Source organism: Colletotrichum fioriniae (assembly GCF_027942845.1).
Source record: "Colletotrichum fioriniae strain IMI 355084 chromosome Unknown scaffold_11, whole genome shotgun sequence".
NCBI lineage: Eukaryota > Fungi > Ascomycota > Sordariomycetes > Glomerellales > Glomerellaceae > Colletotrichum > Colletotrichum fioriniae.
Window position 1 is genome coordinate 299,241 of NW_027076847.1, and position 19,251 is coordinate 318,491.

Consider the following 19,251-nt stretch of genomic DNA (forward strand, 5'->3'; position numbering starts at 1 on the left):
TTAGAAGCAACTGCCATAAGTGACCAAATGAGAGAGAGATTTCGGAAAGGAGGCTGAAAGAAGACTGGAAAGAAGATCTGGAAAGGAGATTTGGAAGGAAGATTTATGGTAAGGATCTAAGAAAACTGGAAGGAAGATGTCATCAAGATGTAGTACATTGGGGTAGCAGCAATCGACAAAGACAGACGAGCAGCATCAATGTACTTGGCAAGATGAACGAGTCAACGATTTTCTATTTAGATTCTCGCTTTTAACACCCTTTTTGTGTAACTTATGTCTTCCCAGCTACAAAGAAACCAAGTCCTCTCCAGACTCAAGATTGATCTCCTTTGTAGTTGCCCGAATCTGCGGCAGCTTGTTCACACTTCGACTTTGAAGCACATTTGTGACGGTCGCCTTCTTCTGCGGGGGGCTACTGAAGAAGATATCATCGAACAACTTGTTCGAGAACCGAGTCTTCAGATCCTCTAGAGTCCACCCAGCCTCCTTTCCAATATCCGCCATGACGCCGAGGAACTCTTGAATCTCAGCCTTGTAGTCCTCGTTCTTCATCTTCTCGAGCCACGGCCTGCCGTTGACGCTGAACTCCTTCCATTCCTTGGCCCAGTGAGGCCGCGTCTTCAACAGCTTCTGGGTATTAGGGTCCTTGAGCGCCATCCATTTGTCGAGAACCTGCTGAGCGAACGGCACCCAGATATCCGAGGCCGCGTGGAGGGTAAGAACCTCAATTGAACAGGTGCCCAACTCGTTACCGCGCTGAGGTGCCATCACGACATTACTCCCTCCCATAATCCTCATTTCCAACGGCATGCGCATGGGACACTTTTCCCGATTCTCTTTCGTATACGCAGTAAGAATCGCATCCCACCACGCCCGCTGAATAGGGGCATAGTCAATCTCCACAGGCTCATCAGGCCCAAACGTCTTGCCACCCTTGGCCACGAGCGGGATTTCGACCTCCATGTCGCGCACGCGGACGTTCTGGATAGCCCGCTGGAAGTGCAGCGCGTCGGGGACGTAGGTGGTGACCTCCTTGTCCGGGAGAGCCAGCATGGCGAAGCGGGAGATGAGGGTGACGGCCGCCTCGGTGAAGCAGACTTGGTCGACGAGCTTGTCGAGGAGCGTGGTGTTTTGGAGCACATTCATCGTGAAAGTCTGCACGAAGGAGAGAAAGATGTGGGCGTCGTCGGGGAAGTTTACGACGCCCCCGCTGTTGGTTGTGTCGTTCCAGCAGTTGACCCAGACTTTGTCCGAGTACGGGAACCAGAACCACTCCGAGTAAAAGTCGTTGGTCGCGCGGTCCTCAAAGATCTCCTGGTATCCCCGCCTCTCCCCCTCAGTCAGCTTGCGCCAGGGGTCGGCGAGTGTAGCGGGGAGCTTGGAGAGGTCGAGGTCCGCGGGCGGAGGCACGGCCAGCGCGACGGAGACCTTTTCGGGCTTCAGGCGGGCGTAGGTCATGGGCGACATCTCAAGCGTGATGTGCGTGACGACGCCCATCAAACCAAAGCAGCCGCTCGCGGCTCGGAGGTGCTCGGGCTTGGTGACTTCCTGCGGCTCTCCGTGGCAGTCGACGTACTCGATGCGACGGACGAGATCGCTGAGGGTCTGGTGGCGACGGCCGGCGCCGTGACAGATTGGGGCATTGGAGCCGCCCAGCGTGATTTCCACCATAATGACGTTCATGGGCATCGTGACGGTCTTGTTGTCGATGCACCAGCGGCGGAGTCTCTCGTTTGTGCAAGCGGTGCCGACTCTGACGAGGTAGTTGCCGTTCTCGAGGGGCTTTTCGGAGACCATGCTGATTGTCTGGAGGTCGTTTGCGGCGGACTCTGGGAAGGGGAGAGCCGTGATGTTGGGCAGCTTGGTGACCTCGTGAAGGCCGAGGAGGGAAATGAGAACGTATCCGTTCTCTGCGAAGACCGGGGACCACGAGTGACCTGCCGAAAGGAATCAGATATTGAAGGAGAAGGCAGCGGCATGCTGAAACTTACGGAAACCTGAGCATCGCACGCCCATGTTGTGGGCCTTTGCATACTTGACGATGAGCTGGACCTCTTGAGATGTCTTTGGCACACATGTGAGAGCTGGAACGTTCTTCACAGTGAGACCCCAGTTCTGGAACTCCGTCTTGTAGTATACCTGGCGACTGGTTAAGCAATTCGTTTGTCGAGATAAAAATCATTCGAACGAAAACTTACTACGATACCAGTCCCTCGGAGCTCATCCTTGTTACCCTCGATGAAGTCCTCCATCTTGGTCAACGTGTTTTGAAGAAGCGCCCTCTCCTTAACAGCAAGTTTATGGATAGGCTCTTTGAGCTTCTTGATACCCCGCGCACCAACCTGGATAACGCAGTCCGCCTCGTGCAACCTCGCCAGCTCCTCCCGACACCCCAGACTGGGACCCATCTGGAAACCATCGCCAATCTTCTTGGGATCGTCGCCGGCGAGAAATCTCTTGATAGACTTTTGCTCGTCATCAGTATGCTTGTGGAGAATGTTGGAAAATGCGCCATCGGTTTCCGAGTCCTTGAAGACCTGGAGGAGTCTGCGGAGAAACTGGACGTAGTCGACGTCTATGTCTTTGTTGACGTAGTCATCTAGAAGGGCTTGCAGGCCTGGGACTTCCTTTTTGCTGAATTTGGGGTTGTTGTGGAGGCCCTTGGCAATGTGTCCGATACGTTCGTCGACCGAGTGGTCCCACGCTTTCGATGTGGAAGTCATGTTTGGGCTGGCAGGATGGCTGAGCAGCTATGTATCGTGGCTATGATAGCAAGCAGTAAGCCTGTCAATTCAGAACTGTCGATGACAGACTATCGAGCGATGGGTACCAAGCAGTCGGATATCCTGCCGGGACTTTATATGCGTCCTCATCCTTTGAGATATGCTCAACTTTCCGGTCACAGGAGAATGCGATACCCAAAGACCGTCTTCATTTCTCAAAGCATTCGTTTTCGCGCAGTTCCCCTGCTCTTCAGCCGCATTGAAAACATGCGAAATCAGAAAGTCAACATCAGCCGTGTCTTGAATCCACATTGGGGGGCGGGAGCGGATGTGACGACGAAACCGGCAATAGGGTTGTCTTCATGTGAAACAAGCGCCCACGAGGAGAGCCGGCAGTGGACGCCAACGTCTAGATCATGTGCGGGGAATCTTTTGGCATCAAAAGGTGGACGCGTTTGAGCTCCGCAGGAGAGTAGGCGTCTTGTGGGTACCTGCTACCTATGAATCCTCTCCAACTTGTCTGTCGAAGCGGCACATCAGGCTTCCTAAGAAAACACTCTCTTAGAAAAGGGAACACGAAGTTGATGGCGAAGTACCTAGTCACGATCACGTAGCCAAGAGTCAATCAATGGCATCAAGTTATGCGGAAAGTGGCAAATGCTTTGGGCTTCCGGTTCATCAGAAAGGTCCGGCCCGACGCTTATCTAGCTCGCACCCCGCGATGGCCTGGATCCCAATCGTCCATCGTCGAATAAAATGCAGGGGAGCGTCTCTCATGTTTTCGAAAATCCGTCTTTTCACGTGTGGCGTTGTGAGACATTTAGGAGGCAGACAGCCGGTCTCATCCCATCGGCTGAGTTTTGTGGCTTTTCCGATTGCTGTTAGGTCGCTGACTACGATTTACCCAAAGACGGCCGAAATAGAGCTCGAAAACAGTCTCATCCTAACTCTCGTGGCTTTCGGCTACCAACGCAGACTATCCGGAGCATCTTTCCCTTATTTCATGACAAACCGGCCCTCCTCATCATTAGGGAAAACTCAAATTCAAAACCTGGAATGCCCGTGGGGGATCGCGGGCCACGAGGGCACAGAGGACATGGTCAATGATGAACAAGCTACGAAGGAATCTTCTCCATATATTGATGTCAACTGTCTATTGACTATCCTCTCCCCACTCGCTGTCTTGGTCTTCAATATCTCTATCCGATGCCGCAAGGATGTCTTGTGAATGCTCAGGCAACTTGAACTTGCTCTCACGCTCACATGCAACCCACAGCAGAGCCCACAAGATGATCTGTCCAATGAGAAGAGGTAGCTGAGCAGCAAAGGTCGAGATACTGTCCGTGTAGTCCATGATTATCTGGCCGAGTGCCCAGCCCATCCAAGACAAGGACACTGATCCCAGCGCTCCTGACCACGATGTCGATTGGCGGACCATGAAAGCCCAAAGAACTTCCTAGAGTGTCAGCTGAATGTTTGAATAGTCTTTCGGGGGTTTGGCTTACAGGGCAGCGCCGCTTCATTAATTCGCCCCAGAAATTGGAAAGGAACAGCTTCGAGAACGCTGAAGCCAGAAACGCTTAGGACGCTCAAGACACCTGATGTAATCGCGACTGAAACCATAACAGCGTCTAGTTGAAGAAGTCAGCAAGCAGCAATTTTCACTACATTTTCTCGAATGAATCATGATCATAGCCTCATCCAAGCACTGTATTATTTACGTTGAGGGGCATTCGGAGACAGCCCGAGGAAAGAGATATCAAAAGACACAGAAAAAGCCATTAGAGAAAGTGAATGACTTACAGAGCGACGGTGGAAATTTGTAAATCAAGAGACCAGCGAGAATGGTCATGACAACAGCACCCGCTCCGCTGACAGGGTCTTCGTGGATGACACCCCCAGAGGTCAGAGACATCGCCAAGGCGATGAAAAAGACCAGAAATGACTGTAAAGCGTTGGAGAGCGATTGCTATCAAAGACATTAGAATATGAATGCCGTGGAAGAGGAAGATTTCAGGACGGACCTGGTGCTTCCACCAAACAGCCCCCGCTGCTTTGGCGTAGAACGACTCAGAAGCGGCACGCTGTGAGTAGTAGAGTTTCTGATGCGGAAGAAGCCAGGTTATATCCTTTGGCCCTCCGATAAGATTTGAGAAGCCGACCTGTATGGCGTAGTACAGCAGACTAATATTGGTGAAGAAGATGATACCGCCGATGTCGACTGTCAAAGAAATTTTATTGAAGGTGATTTCTGGCAATAACCCAAGCGAGCTAACAAGCCCTGCGAAGGCAACGTTCCAAAAGAGGAAGCGCAGTGGCAACTCCTTGATGGGGTACCATGTTATCATGTACTTGACGAGCGTCAACGCGAGACAGCTTCTCAAGACGGCGTGGACCCTGGAGAGCAATACGGCGATATGGTGGAATAATACACCGCCTCTCACAACGCTGACTAGTACTGTTCAATCATTAGTCTCTGGCTTGAGGAGGAGGGCTATGGGAATTTCTGAGTACTGTTCGCTGCGAAAGTGCAGATGGCGACTTGGTTGAGCGGCAAATACTGCAGCAAAATGAAGCCTGGCAGTTGCCCCACGAGGGACCAAGTATAAAAGATGAAGATTGCGGATGGCTTGGCGGAATTAGATGGACCGAGAGTGCTCAGTCCGGCCTGCTATCAGTAAGAGGCTGTTCATCTGCTGATTGGCCTGAGGCATATGGACTTACAAGACATAGTGCGAAGAAAAGAAACTCTACTCTCCATGTGTGAGAAGTAGTGATAAAAGTCGAGGTCTTGGCTATGTTATTCTGCCCTTGCACTGGTACCATATCGTTATTGGAGGAAGAGGATGACGACGCATCATGTATAGTGTCCTGTGTCTGCTCCTTGGGTTGGGGGTGAGGTGCCAAAGACAGCCGGATCCTATCGATACGATGCAGCTGCTCGACCCCTCGACGGTTCACTCTCAAGACAGCTTGCCTGTGGAATGTGTTTGTTCGAGCGTCGTAAGAGCAGAGGAGAGTTCGTTGCAGACCGCCTTCAGAGCCACATTCGAGTATGGCAACTGGAGGAAGACGGCAGTGGAAGTGCGTGACCGTCATCAAGTACGTATCCACCAAAGTGAAAGCGAAAGTGCCGCTCCCGGCAGGCGGCCCGGAGGGCTGTATGGATGTTGGGGGTTCTCGTCGATCATCTTCATCGCTGTAGTGTTCCGAGGTCGTGGTTGTGAGATTGCCATGATTGAACCCCCATAGATGCTTTTCAATGCTCGCAGAGTCCACAATGCCCTCTATGCCGATGAGTCGGGACTTGGCAGGCTGTTTGACTCTGCCTCGTGTTGAGATTAACACTATTGGGAACAAAAGAGCGAAGACTATGGCAAGAGGAAGGAGCCACATGTAGACCTGCCAGATCGACAATCGCATAAAGTCTGAGAGCACGATGCTAGCAATGCCAGTGAAGAAAGAGAATGCCATAGGGACGGAGAAGCATGCAAAATACGTGAAGCCGACGAAAACGACATAACGCATCCCGAAGCTCCTGTCGAAATAAGGCTCTGGCTCGAGGTTGTCCCAATGAATCGTCGCACCGTGAACCTTATCTAGCATGACTGTATCGGCGCCGACCACGCCGGTTATACTGACGCTTGGAAAGATCTCGCTGAGCCTAGCACCCCAGGTATCTTCTACCCGGTGCCATGGGGCTCCGTCTGGCTGGGAGAGGGATATCAACCTGCTGAGGAAGGCTCCACTATCATTGGCGATGGAGAGCTTGGCAAAGGCCTGGAACCCGGAGTCGTCTTTGTTCACCGGAGGTCGATGGCGGTTGGGGAACAGACCCATTGTTGCATATGCAATGTCTCCCTTGTTGAATTGATCCGTCTGACGCCTCGAGAAACAAGCGAGAGCAGCTTCGATGAGCCGAAGGTCGGTAAGGATTGCGGATCCTTCGAAGTGGTCCACGAGTTCCTTCACAGCCTCCGCGTCGTCCCATGCCCGCTCAGCAAAGTTGCGTTTCGCCAATTCCTTGGGTTCCGCTTGGTCCCCGAGGACATAGAGTCGTATGCGATATTCCGCCGGGCAAAGCAGAAGTTCCGGCAGCGTCCACAGGCGAGATCCCCACTGCCGTAGCCACGGAGTGACGTTCTCACGCTTGTACTCAGGAGGCTCAGTGCTAGCAAGGATTGAGGCGACCTTGTCGTTGGCGGATGGTCCGATGGCGATGATCATGGAATGTGCCGCACGAACAATGTCGCAAATTCGATAGACGTCCTGACTGCTGCTCGTCGATCGTGCGATGCCGTCGTCGTTCCTAACACACTCGAAGTCGAGCCAGAATGCCCTTTTCCCCACCCCTTTTGCGGCATCCATGCCCCATTTGGCCAAGATCTCTCGATCCTGTCGTGCAACTTCTTTGTTAGCGTTCCTGGTAGCCTCGTCTGGGTAGTCGTGCTTGTTGAGTTCCTCCTCAGTAGCTACCCTGAACTGGAGCCTGGTGTATGAGACGAAGACGAACTCGAGGTCTACATCGTCTCCATGCTGCGCGAGGTAGTCGGAGACCTTGACCGTCTCGTATATGCCTTGTTCAAAGTCCCTAACGAAGCATAGGTATCGTGGACGAAGAGAAGTTGACGAGCTGTCAACACGTAACCCGGAAGGCGGCAGAGATCCGCTCAACCTGATGTTATCGGTGTATTGCTGCTCTGATGCTGGAGGCCTTGCTTCTTGCAGGGGACCAGGAAGAATGGCATCTTGCTCTACCGGATGTCGATTTGGAAACGATCTCTTCTGGCTGCTTTCCTCCCTTGAGAGAACGCATACGTCATCGTAGCGTGAGTCCTTTTTGTTGCGAGCATCGACAAGCTGTTGTACAGTTGTCCCAAGATTCCCGGCCCAGCAGACCTTGATATCATGATCAGCTCTGTTCTGATCAGCCTGTTAGAGCAAGGATGTGTCTCATACCAGCATACAAAGCACCGGCCATGCCATGAGGAGCTTCAGCGCTGTCACCGCCAGTGCGTAAAAGCTAACATTGTACTTCCTTGTCCCAGGAACAAATAAAGATGACCCGGCCCAGTAGGAGACGCGCAAAACTGGCGAGACTCGGGATGGTAACTTTCCCAGGCGCGACCATCTCGATGTCTCGGGCAGAACGTCCGGCTCTTGGCCGCACTGAAGCACGAGTGGAACCAAGCAGCCGTCCGATGGCCGGGCCCACCATTCGTGGCTTGGGTCCGTGTAGTCGGGTTCCATCCTTTCAGGATTTCGCGATGCTGAATGAGGCGCGCATAAATCAAAGATGCAACGATTTCGCACTCAATGATGAGAGAGAGTAAGAAATGAGATGCGCTTGGCGCGTATCAAGGGAACGCCTCACTTTTGTGTGGATTTCGCGCTGAATGTCGTTGCCTGCTTACGCTGCACAGCCACGGCGGCTGAGACCTTGCATGAACCCCTGTCACTGTCATTGTCGATGAAGTTGCTTCGTTTTGAGGTAGGCGCCGATAGCTCAGACTATTGGCTGGAACTCGTCAATGTGGGGCCATGCAACATCCAGCACGAAGTTGGAAGGAAGCCTCTATCTCAACTGTGATAGCCGCACCTTCCAGATATTGCTGTGAAAAGGCCATATAAGACCCCTCACTTCCAATCCTGTCACCAACGGTGGCAGGCGCCTCACAGGCTTGTGAGGTCAGGTCAAAGTCCCGTTTGGCGGGATGGTTAGGGGCGAGCCTTCTCGGCGGCAGACTCGTCTTCACCAGGGCTAAGGTTCGATCCCCAGCATGAGCACCAAGAGATGTAGCCCCCAGTTCAGCACCGGGGGGGTGAACTCTTTTTGGTACCGACTTCTAGTCTTTCTTTGGTCGTTGGGCGACCTCGAGTTGAACCTGCTAGAGCATGTCTAGGCTTAAGTCAAGTCGCGAGCCCTTGCCCAAGTCTGAGATTGACTGACGCCTCAGTAAAATCGGCTGAGAAGCATGGTCTAGAAGTCGGCGACTCAAAAAATTACTTGGACTATGTTGGATTGATTGATTGTTCTGGAAACGTAGCATCATCGATCATCCAACATCTACCAGCTCATCACGTGACGTCACTTTACCACTCTTCGCACTTGCAGATTTTGACGGAACGACATATCACGTACCTTGAGTCATTTTGAATGGAATCATTGTATAAAATGGAATAGTCCTGCACTCTTCAGTGGCGGCTGCAGGCTGGTCCGTGTATTTGTCGTCTGAACAACGGTTTCTTGACAAGCTGCAACTTCGAAGTCAGATTGACTCGAGCCCCTCCATATTTCGACGACATGTCTAATCTTCAACTGGTTCCGTCGCTGAAGACGCAAGTTGCATGTAAATTTTGTTAGTATCCGACTACATGCTCTATCCCTTTGGATCTCAATTAAGCATTTTGGTCAGTCAATACGACCCACTGAAAGCAAGAAAAATTGCATCCATTTTCTCAACCGTAATTCCACAGACAACAACCGAGATGCAGGTGCTGATTCGAAAGAGAGTGAACAGCTCTGTATAGCCATCTCAGTCACATGGGATATCTGTAGTCTATTAATTGATAGGTACCTTATCTAAGGCCAGTATGAAACACTCACACAAGTCGGAAGGAGCAAGAGGGAACGTTGTTGCATCTCCGGAGATCGGAGCCGAAAGCGGACCTCAGACGTCCGAAGCCCCGCTTTCGCCGAGATCCGCCGACCTCACGCCAAAACCGGATTGGGAACCCTGACCAAAAGCTCTGACCATGGGTACGGATACCGACCGACTTGGGCTTATCTTTCAGACTTTCTCATCTTCCAGGTTCATCCTTTTGCGTCTCACCTCAGACTTCATACAGACCAGCATTGCTACACCTCAGGTTCTTAGTCCGGTGACAATGCCGCATTGTCTGAGACGCACGTTGTGCGACAGAACCATCACTACGAAGGACAGCCACTCCAACACTCAGCCCAAGTCGCACAGCGTACACCGTCTACCAATGGTCATTCGAGGGGAAGTTCTCTCGTTGTACGAAGTAGATATTCCTACATACATCCGTATGGAGCATCAAAAAGTCAAAAACAAGGGATGATTGTTTTTACTGCTTCTGCGGTCAGCGCCCCGCCGAAGCCTCGAACGGTATCTAGCGTCCAGGGATTTCCGCCGGGAATAACTTTTGCGACACACTGCCTGACAGGTTCCACCGCCCTGGGAAGCCACGCGGAACTGGCCAATCCGCAAACCTTCGTGGTGGTATTCTCGATTCCGACAGACGTTCTGGAAAACTCTCGACAAGGTTATGGGCGAAGCCGCGAAGATCATTGTCGGAGCTGCCAAGATGAGATATGACTTCATCTATCAACTATACTGTACAAGTCTACCCTATCGGAGACGTGAGCGGCGTTGTCTTGTACATACGCAAATGGCGAAAGAGACATGACTTATGTTCTCACCCGCCTTAGCAGTGCTTACTTGTATAATGTATTCTTATGGGACAATGGGAGTGGGGCAAACCGAAGCGGACCTCGGCTGAACTCCACCCCTCCCCAAATCATCGTCTCATCTCACACCGGAAAACGATGGGCTCCATTGATAAGAGGAAACGCGGGATTTGGCACTGTTTTCCGCTTCCACAGCACCACGACTGCAAGGCTCCAATGCGGAGGAGAAGCTGGGGATTCTCATGAAGCGGGGGAGAAGCAGATCCAGACTCTAATTCTAGAGATGCTGCGTGTCTCAGTCTCGATACCACGAAACTTCCAAGTCTTGAGGTCTTGAGCAAGACACATCCAAATGTCGGCCCTCTTCGTCACTTCGCTCCCAGACGGCGGCCACTCTAGCCCGAGGCGATGCGACCCTAGCTCCGCCGTTATCCCCGTCGGGCTCTGAAGGTCGATCACCCACCCAATGGGCCAATTCTAGTCCTCGTCAGGCTGTCTCTTTCCTTTCCCAATCCTGCTCCGATTGCGTGCCTTGAGAATACCCACACCGCGCACCCCACCTACACCCTTTTCGCGCCGGTGGATCGGATGCGGGTTGCCGCCCACCACCCATTCCATGGATCCAGCACCAGGTCCCCTTCCCACTCGCCGCCCCCTTTGACGGCGGCGTTGCGCTGCCGGGGGGCGTGTGTTTGGGCGTGGGACGTTTGAGAAATTGTCGGTTTGTAAAACTCTTCTGTCTCTCCCTCGCTCTTGTAGGTCCTATCTACTATCCGTGTTTCTTGAAGGATTCTTCGGGGCCGCCCCTCTTGCAAATCTCCCGTTGACTCATTGGCATAGTATACCCGCTTTGTCGACTGGCTCTAGCTGTGACGGGAGTTTGTTACACCTTGGGCCAGAGATACTACTAGTACGGTTAAAAATCTCTTGTCCCGAGGCTCGGCGCGCCGTTTCTTGATCTACTTTCCCTGTCCCAATTCCCCAAGAGCCGCAATTCCCAGGACATTCGGGTTCTTTTTTGCGTGGAGGGAGATCAAACATCGCGCCAGGCGCCTATCCACACTGGTCTTTGAACCAAAGAAGACCTCGGCAGCAGTCGAATCATGCCCGCAATACACGACTTCGGGACCGGGTCCCACGCGGCCGCCACCGACACGGCGACCGCGACCTCGACCAGCTCCGGCCAAGACTCGCCGCCACTCCGCCCGCTCAAGGAGGTCGAGTCCCGGCACAGCCACCACAACCGGAGCCGGGCCTCGTCCCACTCGTCCACCGACACCGACCCCCTCGAGCCCCTCGAGCACGCCCTGACGCCCGACCTCGAGACCGAGGCGGAGCACGTCGCTCGGGAGCCCATCACGTACACGCGCACCGGCACGAGTATCGGCAGCACCGCATCACGGCCTCCGGACTACGAGGTCGTCTTTGAGCCCGACGACCCCGAGAACCCAAAGAACTGGCCCCTCTGGTACCGCGGCTGGACCATCTTCGTCGTCTCACTCTCTACCTGGATCGTGGTGCTGTACAGCACGAGTTACACGGCGTCTATCCCCGGCCTCGTTGAGGAGTATCACTCGACCAGGGTTATTGCGACGCTCGGTGTTACTACTTACCTTCTTGGCTTGGCTGCCGGCAGTCTAATTGTTGCCCCGATGAGCGAGTTGTATGGCCGGCAATATGTCTACCTCGGATGCTTCACCGTCTCATCACTGCTGATCATTCCCTGCGCTCTTGCAAAGTCCCTGACGACCCTGATTGTCGTCCGCTTCTTCGGGTAAGCCTTCTACTATCTCAAGTAATTGGGATCATCTAACATTATAACTCAGCGCATTGTTCGGAGCTGCCTTGATCGCCAACAGCCCAGGAACGGTGGTGGACATCTCAGATGAGGAGTATCGTGCCCTCGCCATGTCCTTCTACTCCATCGCCCCCTTGAACGGTCCAGTCACCGGTCCAATCATCGGTGGCTTCGTGTACCAGTACCTGGGCTGGAGATGGACCAACTGGATCGTCCTCATCATCGCCGGTGTTGGCATCGCACTCATGTTCACCCTGCGTGAGACCTACGCACCCACCATTCTCCAGCGCAAGGCCGCTCGCATCCGCAAAGAGACGGATGACCCGCGCTGGTGGTGCCGCTACGACGAGAAGGTTTCCAAGGTCCACCTCATCAAGCTGAATCTCAGCCGCCCCTTCGTCCTCAGTTTCACAGAGCCCATTCTATGGTTCTTCAACCTCTGGTAAGACTCTTACGTGACGCCCCACCACCACGGGCCACATACTAACAAAAAGCCCAGGATCTCACTCATCTACGGCATCCTCTACCTCTGCTTCGTCGCCTACCCCATAGTCTTCTCCCAATACCGCGGCTGGGGCCCCGGCGTCTCGGGCCTCGCCTTCGTCGGCATCGGCATTGGCACCATCCTCGCCATCATCAGCGAGCCCATCTTCCGCCGCATCATCAACGCCCACCCAAAGGACCCCATCACCGGCCGTGTCCCGCCCGAAGCCACCGCCCGCGTGATGACCATCGGCGCCATCCTCACCCCCATAGGCCAGCTCGTCTTCTCCTGGACCTGCCTCCCCGCCACGATCCACTGGGCCATCCCCATCGCCTTCGGCATCCCCTTTGGCGCGGGCAACACAATCTCCTTCATCTACGGGTCCAACTATCTCGCCGGCGCGTACGGCATCTACGCCGCCTCCGCGCTGGCCGGCAACGCCGTCATGCGAAGCATGTTTGGCGGCACGCTGCCGCTCGCGGGCACGTCCATGTATAAGGCCATGTCGCCCCAGTGGGCGGGGACGCTCTGCGGCCTGCTCGAGCTCGCGCTCATCCCGATCCCCATCATCTTTTGGCGGTACGGCGAGAAGATTCGCGCAAAGAGCCCGATTATTCGGCAGATGAGGGAGGACCAGGAGAAGAATGAGAGTAAGCGGGCGAAACAGCTCGCGCGGCTGGAGAGGAAGAAGGAGAGGGAGGCTGCTGCTGCGGCAGCAGCGGCTGCAGGTGGTCACAGTGAGAAGTCGACGGGCGTGTTGGCGAGTGAGGAGCAGACTGAGCCTCGAGATATCGAGAAGAGTGCTTGAGAGGGTTGTATCATCCTCTTGCAAAGCCATCGCCAAGGAGGATATGTTTGATATATGATGTGTTCGTTGCAACACGAATTCGACGAGGACTGTATACCCCCCCTTAGTCCTCGGAAAAGATCTAATGTAGCATATACGGCGTTTGGGATGTCGCGTCAGGAGACACATGGGCCATTGAGCCTTTCCCTATAGAAGTTGTCGAGAAGTAAAGATTATCATAGCTACATCCATAGGATCGCCTTAAAAGTAATACTTGGTTTTTCAGAAAATCGTCTCCCACGGTCCCAGGTCTCGAGCCAGTTCCTTCAGCTTTTCCTTGATGCCATCGCCGGTCCCCTTGGTTCCCTCTTCTCCCGGTCCCGTGGCGTATCGCAGGCAGCCTATATCTCGATAACCTCCTTTGCCACTGTTGGTTTTATCGCCTGTATCGTGAAAATCAGCATACAATACCATTCTTGGTGAGAAATCTTGTAAGTGAAGCTGCTGATGGACGAGCTGTACTCACACTCTTTCCAGTTCCAATTCAGCATGTACTCGCAACGATTCATCCCATCAATCTCCTCTCCCGTCTCCCTTGGATCAAAGGCCCTCATACCATACCTCGTCCTCTCCTTGCTCGGGAAGGTGCAGCCCTCTATCCAGGAAATTGTAGAATGATGTTTCGAACCGTTGGTGCCCAGCCCGTTGGATTTATATTCCTCGCTATCTGGCGATATCCGTAGCTTTTTGTCGTCCAACGCTTTGCAAATTTTCCTGATGTCCATCAAGATATCCATCCCGCTGATGACCTCCTCGTCGAACGAGGCCCTGCCGTTGCATTTCTGCTCGCCGACCTTGATTTCCATATCCTTGATCCACTGCGTCACGATAGGGTACGGTGCTTTGCCGGTGTTCTTGGTCGGCCTCGTTGTTGTGGATGTCGGTTTAGGCGCAGGCGTAGGCACGGCTAGACACTTGCAGACCTGGGCAACCTTGTCACAAGCCGGAGTCTGGTCGCGAGCGCACTGGTTTAGGAGGTTACATTGGTTGTCTTCGGTGCAGGCTGCTCCTGGCTTTTGTGCTGCAGCTGTGGAGGAGGGCCATACTGTGGGCACGTCGGATGGGTTGAAGGGCATTTCGCTCTTGGTGGTCTGAGGCGGAGGTGATGTCTGAGGGACTGATGGAGATGGCGTCAGAATTGGAATGACAGATGGACCGGGCGGGTCAGGAGGGGGCGGCGACTCCGCCAGAACCAAATGTTTGCCGTTGTAGCTGGTTGTCCAAGCTGCCCATTTTTGAACGTTTGGTCCAGCGTGTACTCCTAGTTGAGTACCGGCCAACAGTAACGAGCTTAGGAACAATACAAACCTAGACTTTGACAGCATGGTGTACTATTCAGCGCGGACTGGTGATGGGCGAGAATGGCAGACAATGTAGCGACGTAGTCTGGAACAAAATGGGGGAGGAAGTGCGTTTAAGTCGCCAGTGGACTTGTCGCAACTCAGAGAAACAACCATTGCCCGATTGAAAATATGTCGCCCGTATTTCGGGGCTTTGATCAATGTGACACCATATCATCCCTTTTGAATCCGGGACAAACAAATCTGGCGTAGGCTTGCCAACATCGTACTATTAATCACTGAAGGGATCACTTTGTTTTCGCGAGTCTCTGGAGCAGCCATCTGTGGTTTGAAAAGATGAACCGACAAGTGGGGCTTCAATTGTTTCCGGGAATAGACTGAGAGCATGCCAAAAGTCATTTCATCAGCATAACGGAGGATCGATTAAACGAAACGAGAACGTATGGCAGGGAGGCAGGACGTATTCGGGGGAGAGTCTTAAGACGACAAAGAAGTAGGTGTCGGCGTTGAAAGAAAATCTCAAGGGAAGACTGTAGTGCCTGCTTTTGCCCCCTAGGTAGTCACCTTGATTGGATCCCTTGCTCTTTGACTGCATTCTGCTCCCATGTTGGCTCCAAAAAGGCTTGAAATAGATGTAGGATCTAAGAAACCGCCCTATCCTCCAAGACAATTCCAGAGCCCATCATGTACACAGTCACCCTGTTGTACTCTGGCCTGATTTTGTGATAAAACACCGCAAGCTGGACATTCTGAACAAGTCAAACGGTTGTACTGGTAACATTGAATTCGCCACTGTCTAACATGGGACATACTACAACGCAAGGTAACTCCCAACGCCGGGCGCGGCTGAGATGGCATATCGCATACGTCAAACGCATCAATGAGGAACGTCTATCGAAGCAGCTCCCGGTTTCCGATGCCCCCCAGTTATTAGACGAAATTCAAGAATTCGAAGCTCTGTTTGCGGACTTGCCCCCGCTGCCGCCTCGCCTTCCACGACCAGATTATGCTATTGATGTCGACAAACTTAATCCCGATGATCCCATGGAGCTCGAGTTCTACATTGCTTGTCGAATGGGCCACCTGCAAGAGGCTCAAATCTTCATTCAGGACATGTCTTCGAGTCACGCTGTTCGCCAATTCGGTCTACAGCAAGCTTCCTTCGGAAACCAGCCTGCTATCGCCAAGTTCTTGCTTGCCAACGATACAACTCTCCACGGATACGTCTTTGAAGGCACGGAAGCAGCATCAAAAACACGAGGAACCGCTGTTGGCGCTTCTCTTTTCGAAACCTTTCCAGATGATGACGATACCTTGGTTCCTCTGCTGCAAACTTTCATGGACGCAGGATGGCACCCGAATCAAGCTTGGGAACCCAGAGAAGGGAACTACCCAAAATGGGCGCTCCAGGATCCTTTATGCGTCCGCAACAAACCTCTGGCCAAGTTCCTTCTTTCTTGCGGCGCTGATCCCAATATTGGACCCGGGTGGTATCATATTCCGACACTAAAGGACCAAGAACCAGATGTATGGTTTCCAGTTGAAGTGCCGTTCCATCGGCATGGGATATGGACATTTGGTCTTGCGATCGAGACCTGGAATCCGCGTTTTTTTGAGTTGCTCAGAACGTACAGCGATCCTGTCCTCAAGGTCTCCGAGCTCATGCCCTTGCTGCGAATCGTGCGAGACATGTCATTATTGTCAAAAGTCGGCCAAGAAAGTGAGGACGCTGAAAGGTGGGTGAGCCCATTCTCCATGCGTCGCGAAATGGCCGAGCACATGTTGAGCTTTGATGATGTGAGTGTCGATGACGCGAAGTGGGCAGGAGAAAGAGGGGAGCAGACTGCGCTGACTTTGGCTTGTGCTACGGGGGATTGGGACTACGTGGAGTGGCTTCTTGACAAGGGGGCTGATCCGAGTGTTCTTGACGGGATCGCTTTCGCTCATGATCCGAAGAGGCTGTTGGAGCTTATGAGTCGGTCAGGGCCATCCGATTCAGGGCAGTTCGAGGATGTTGCCCGCCCATATCAGATAATTTTGAAAAAGCAGCTGGACCAATGTAAGCTAAACAATCGAATTACACGCCGCTAAGGCGTGATCAACGAGGTATAAGACAACATGTATGTGGTACCGGATAAACATATTAGGTACGACTTATCCAGGTAGGACGCATTGGAGGTTTCCATAGGTTACGGCCCATCCAAATTTGATGGAGATATCAAATTGACATGAGATGATCCAGTTAAACAAAGTTCCCAAGATTCCTAAGACCCAACAGAGAACAGAATTGAAGACACAATACCTTACCTATAACAGCCTTGATTAAAGTAGTAGACACACATCCTCACTTGTAGGCTACTATAGTTACATCTTTATTCCGATTTCGACTTAGAGCTCCGTGTCCTTACAAAAGCATGCCCGATTCTTGAAGTTGGCCATATTTCACGATTTCTAGGCTTTATTTGAAGATGAACGGACTACCCCGTGGGACATTGAATGACAGGCCACAAAGAGGGTTCTGTTACTGAAATCACAACAGCCATACACCATACGGTTGGAACGTGTGATCTCGAAACTGCCAATAGTTGGCCAGACGGCACCTCATTATTCTACTGCCAAATTCTTCATCCTCCGGCAAGCTGGTGAATCAGTTGAGCCTCTCCCTCGTAGCCTTGCGCTTCAGCCTTCCATGGAGAGACTGGCTTCTCTTCTTTCCTCTCAATTTCCTTGACAACCGAAAGGTTATTTTCTTCCCTTCCACATAATCGCGTTCGAGTATTTTACGCGTTCCTCGATTTGTTCCTTCGCAGGAAGGCAAACGCGTCGCCCTGATCTTACGATTCCAAGCTTTCGAAAAGGCACGGCAGCCATCGCCATATCGACATCAAGGACTCTCAGTCTTTTCCTCACCGGCGCTAGACGAATTCAAGTGACCATTGAAACAACGCAAGCGGAACGCCATGATCATGTCTCTGTCAAAGATTCCAAACCTGACCGGTCCAATCCGCGTCCCTTACGAGATTTTCCTCAACGTCATCGAGATTCTCGTCCGGGAAGAACTGGAAAACACCCATTCGCTGGAACACGTCCTCGAATACGACCGGCGGAGTGAGACCAGGATTGTTGTAAGCACGACTGGCTATGACGATGACCACTATGTACGAATCAACCGAGTTCGCGACCTCCTGCATATCGACTGCAGAAGCCGCAGCATGGTTAGCAAGTACTTCCCTCGAATGGTCATGATCACACGCAGGCATCGACGTCCCCGGTTCCCGTTCGTGGGTCGAGTGTGCCTCGCTACCGACATCTTCACTTTCAAGGAAAATCTCGAGATCGATTTCCTCTTCGCCTCGATCATTCTGCCCACCGTCAAGGGCAATGAGATCGTCCGGAACATCACGGCAATCAAAGGAAACGATACCAAGTTCTTCCGAGAGAACTTCGAAGATTTTATCGACGTGCTCGCTTCCCTTCCCAACCTCCGCAAAATAATCATCAGCGGTGGCAATTATCAACCGAAGGAGGACGACGACAGATGTGCATGTTCTCTCTCGGAATCCCACCCAGGGTTCACGACGATTGACGGGTCCCACTTTCCATCGCTAGCCCAGTGGGAGGAAGACTACGGCGACGTTGCTCGGAAGTTTGGTCCTCAGTTCATGAAGAGAAACATTTCCATCATCGCCCATGTCTCCACAAACATATGGAAGTCTGATCTGGAGCTGGATATCACCGAGGACGCCATCCGCGTCAAGTCCAACTGCAGGAATTGCGACTGCTGCGAGTGCTGGGTCAATGAGATCTGCCAAGATATCACTCGACTCCTTCGGCAGTGTCGTCTCGCCGAATTCAGAGAGGGTTCCGGCATTCGTCCCTAGATGCATTTACCTGCAGGCTTATGCACTCGAAAGACGAGATACCGACGGATCATTGCGAATGTCAAAGGGGGCGGGGGGCGGGGCGGGCATCAAAATTTGAAGCATAAGATGGGATAGCAAGGAGAACTACATCGCGAAACGGGTCGAATAACAGGATGGGCTTCCTTCTTACTATTGAGACTTGGAGTGAATCAAACAAATGGTTGCGCATGGAATCAAGAGAGAGTCTACAGGCATTCGCCACCCAAATAAAGTGTCTACGTTGATAATTAGTTGGCATGATTACCTATCATTTTTGACCCACTCTGACGAGGTGAAATATTTTTCATACATGATTTGTGATCCTAGTCACAATTGGAGTAGCCAAAAGACATTGTGAAGCAGCATCGACCGTCAGCGTTATGATGGGAAAGTAAGTCAAGAACTTGATGTGAGCTGCAACCTATCGCAAGTGATACAAACAGCCTCTAGAGATAGAAATGCAAAGCGTGCTCCCCAACCGCTCATCCATGACAATCTATCGTAGACCCCGCAGTTCAAGACCCGTGGAAAACTAATCCTGCTGTTGCATCGCTTGCTCTAGAGTACGCCCAAGAGCTCTCAATTCCTCGGAAAGCTCAAGGTAACGAATGCATTGCGGGTCAAGGAACTGCAAGCGAACAGCTCCGTCCTTCAAGAATAATCTTGCCTTCTTGACTCGGGACCTTTGTTTCCATTCTGAGCCTGATGTTACGTAAACATGAATCCCTCGTTCTTCTGCAACGCGTAACTGCGTCTTCAAAGTC

The 19,251-nt window shown here is 52.5% G+C and overlaps 5 protein-coding genes across 5 annotated transcripts; 2 read left to right on the plus strand and 3 right to left on the minus strand.

Annotated features, from left to right (window-relative positions):
- Positions 1 to 285: 285 nt before the first annotated feature.
- Positions 286 to 2,723, minus strand: N0V96_008717 (uncharacterized protein; the record flags this gene model as incomplete). The annotated part of the gene is made up of 3 exons (XM_053188649.2): positions 286 to 1,937; positions 1,992 to 2,139; positions 2,199 to 2,723. 3 exons carry the CDS (start codon positions 2,721 to 2,723, stop codon positions 286 to 288), a joined length of 2,325 nt encoding a protein of 774 aa, XP_053053415.2.
- Positions 2,724 to 3,876: 1,153 nt separating this feature from the next.
- Positions 3,877 to 7,576, minus strand: N0V96_008718 (uncharacterized protein; the record flags this gene model as incomplete). Its single annotated transcript, XM_065758432.1, has 6 exons — positions 3,877 to 4,179; positions 4,229 to 4,287; positions 4,527 to 4,692; positions 4,748 to 5,120; positions 6,070 to 7,398; positions 7,542 to 7,576. The coding sequence occupies 6 exons, from the start codon at positions 7,574 to 7,576 to the stop codon at positions 3,877 to 3,879; spliced, it is 2,265 nt and encodes a 754-aa protein (XP_065612825.1).
- A 3,682-nt stretch (positions 7,577 to 11,258) lies between these two features.
- On the plus strand, positions 11,259 to 13,245 carry N0V96_008719 (uncharacterized protein; the record flags this gene model as incomplete). The annotated part of the gene is made up of 3 exons (XM_053188651.2): positions 11,259 to 11,929; positions 11,982 to 12,395; positions 12,453 to 13,245. 3 exons carry the CDS (start codon positions 11,259 to 11,261, stop codon positions 13,243 to 13,245), a joined length of 1,878 nt encoding a protein of 625 aa, XP_053053417.1.
- Positions 13,246 to 13,506: 261 nt separating this feature from the next.
- On the minus strand, positions 13,507 to 14,609 carry N0V96_008720 (uncharacterized protein; the record flags this gene model as incomplete). The annotated part of the gene is made up of 2 exons (XM_065758433.1): positions 13,507 to 13,625; positions 13,751 to 14,609. The coding sequence occupies 2 exons, from the start codon at positions 14,607 to 14,609 to the stop codon at positions 13,507 to 13,509; spliced, it is 978 nt and encodes a 325-aa protein (XP_065612826.1).
- A 2,942-nt stretch (positions 14,610 to 17,551) lies between these two features.
- Positions 17,552 to 18,466, plus strand: N0V96_008721 (uncharacterized protein; the record flags this gene model as incomplete). The annotated part of the gene is made up of 1 exon (XM_053188653.1): positions 17,552 to 18,466. One exon carries the CDS (start codon positions 17,552 to 17,554, stop codon positions 18,464 to 18,466), a length of 915 nt encoding a protein of 304 aa, XP_053053419.1.
- Between the last annotated feature and the right edge of the window lie 785 nt (positions 18,467 to 19,251).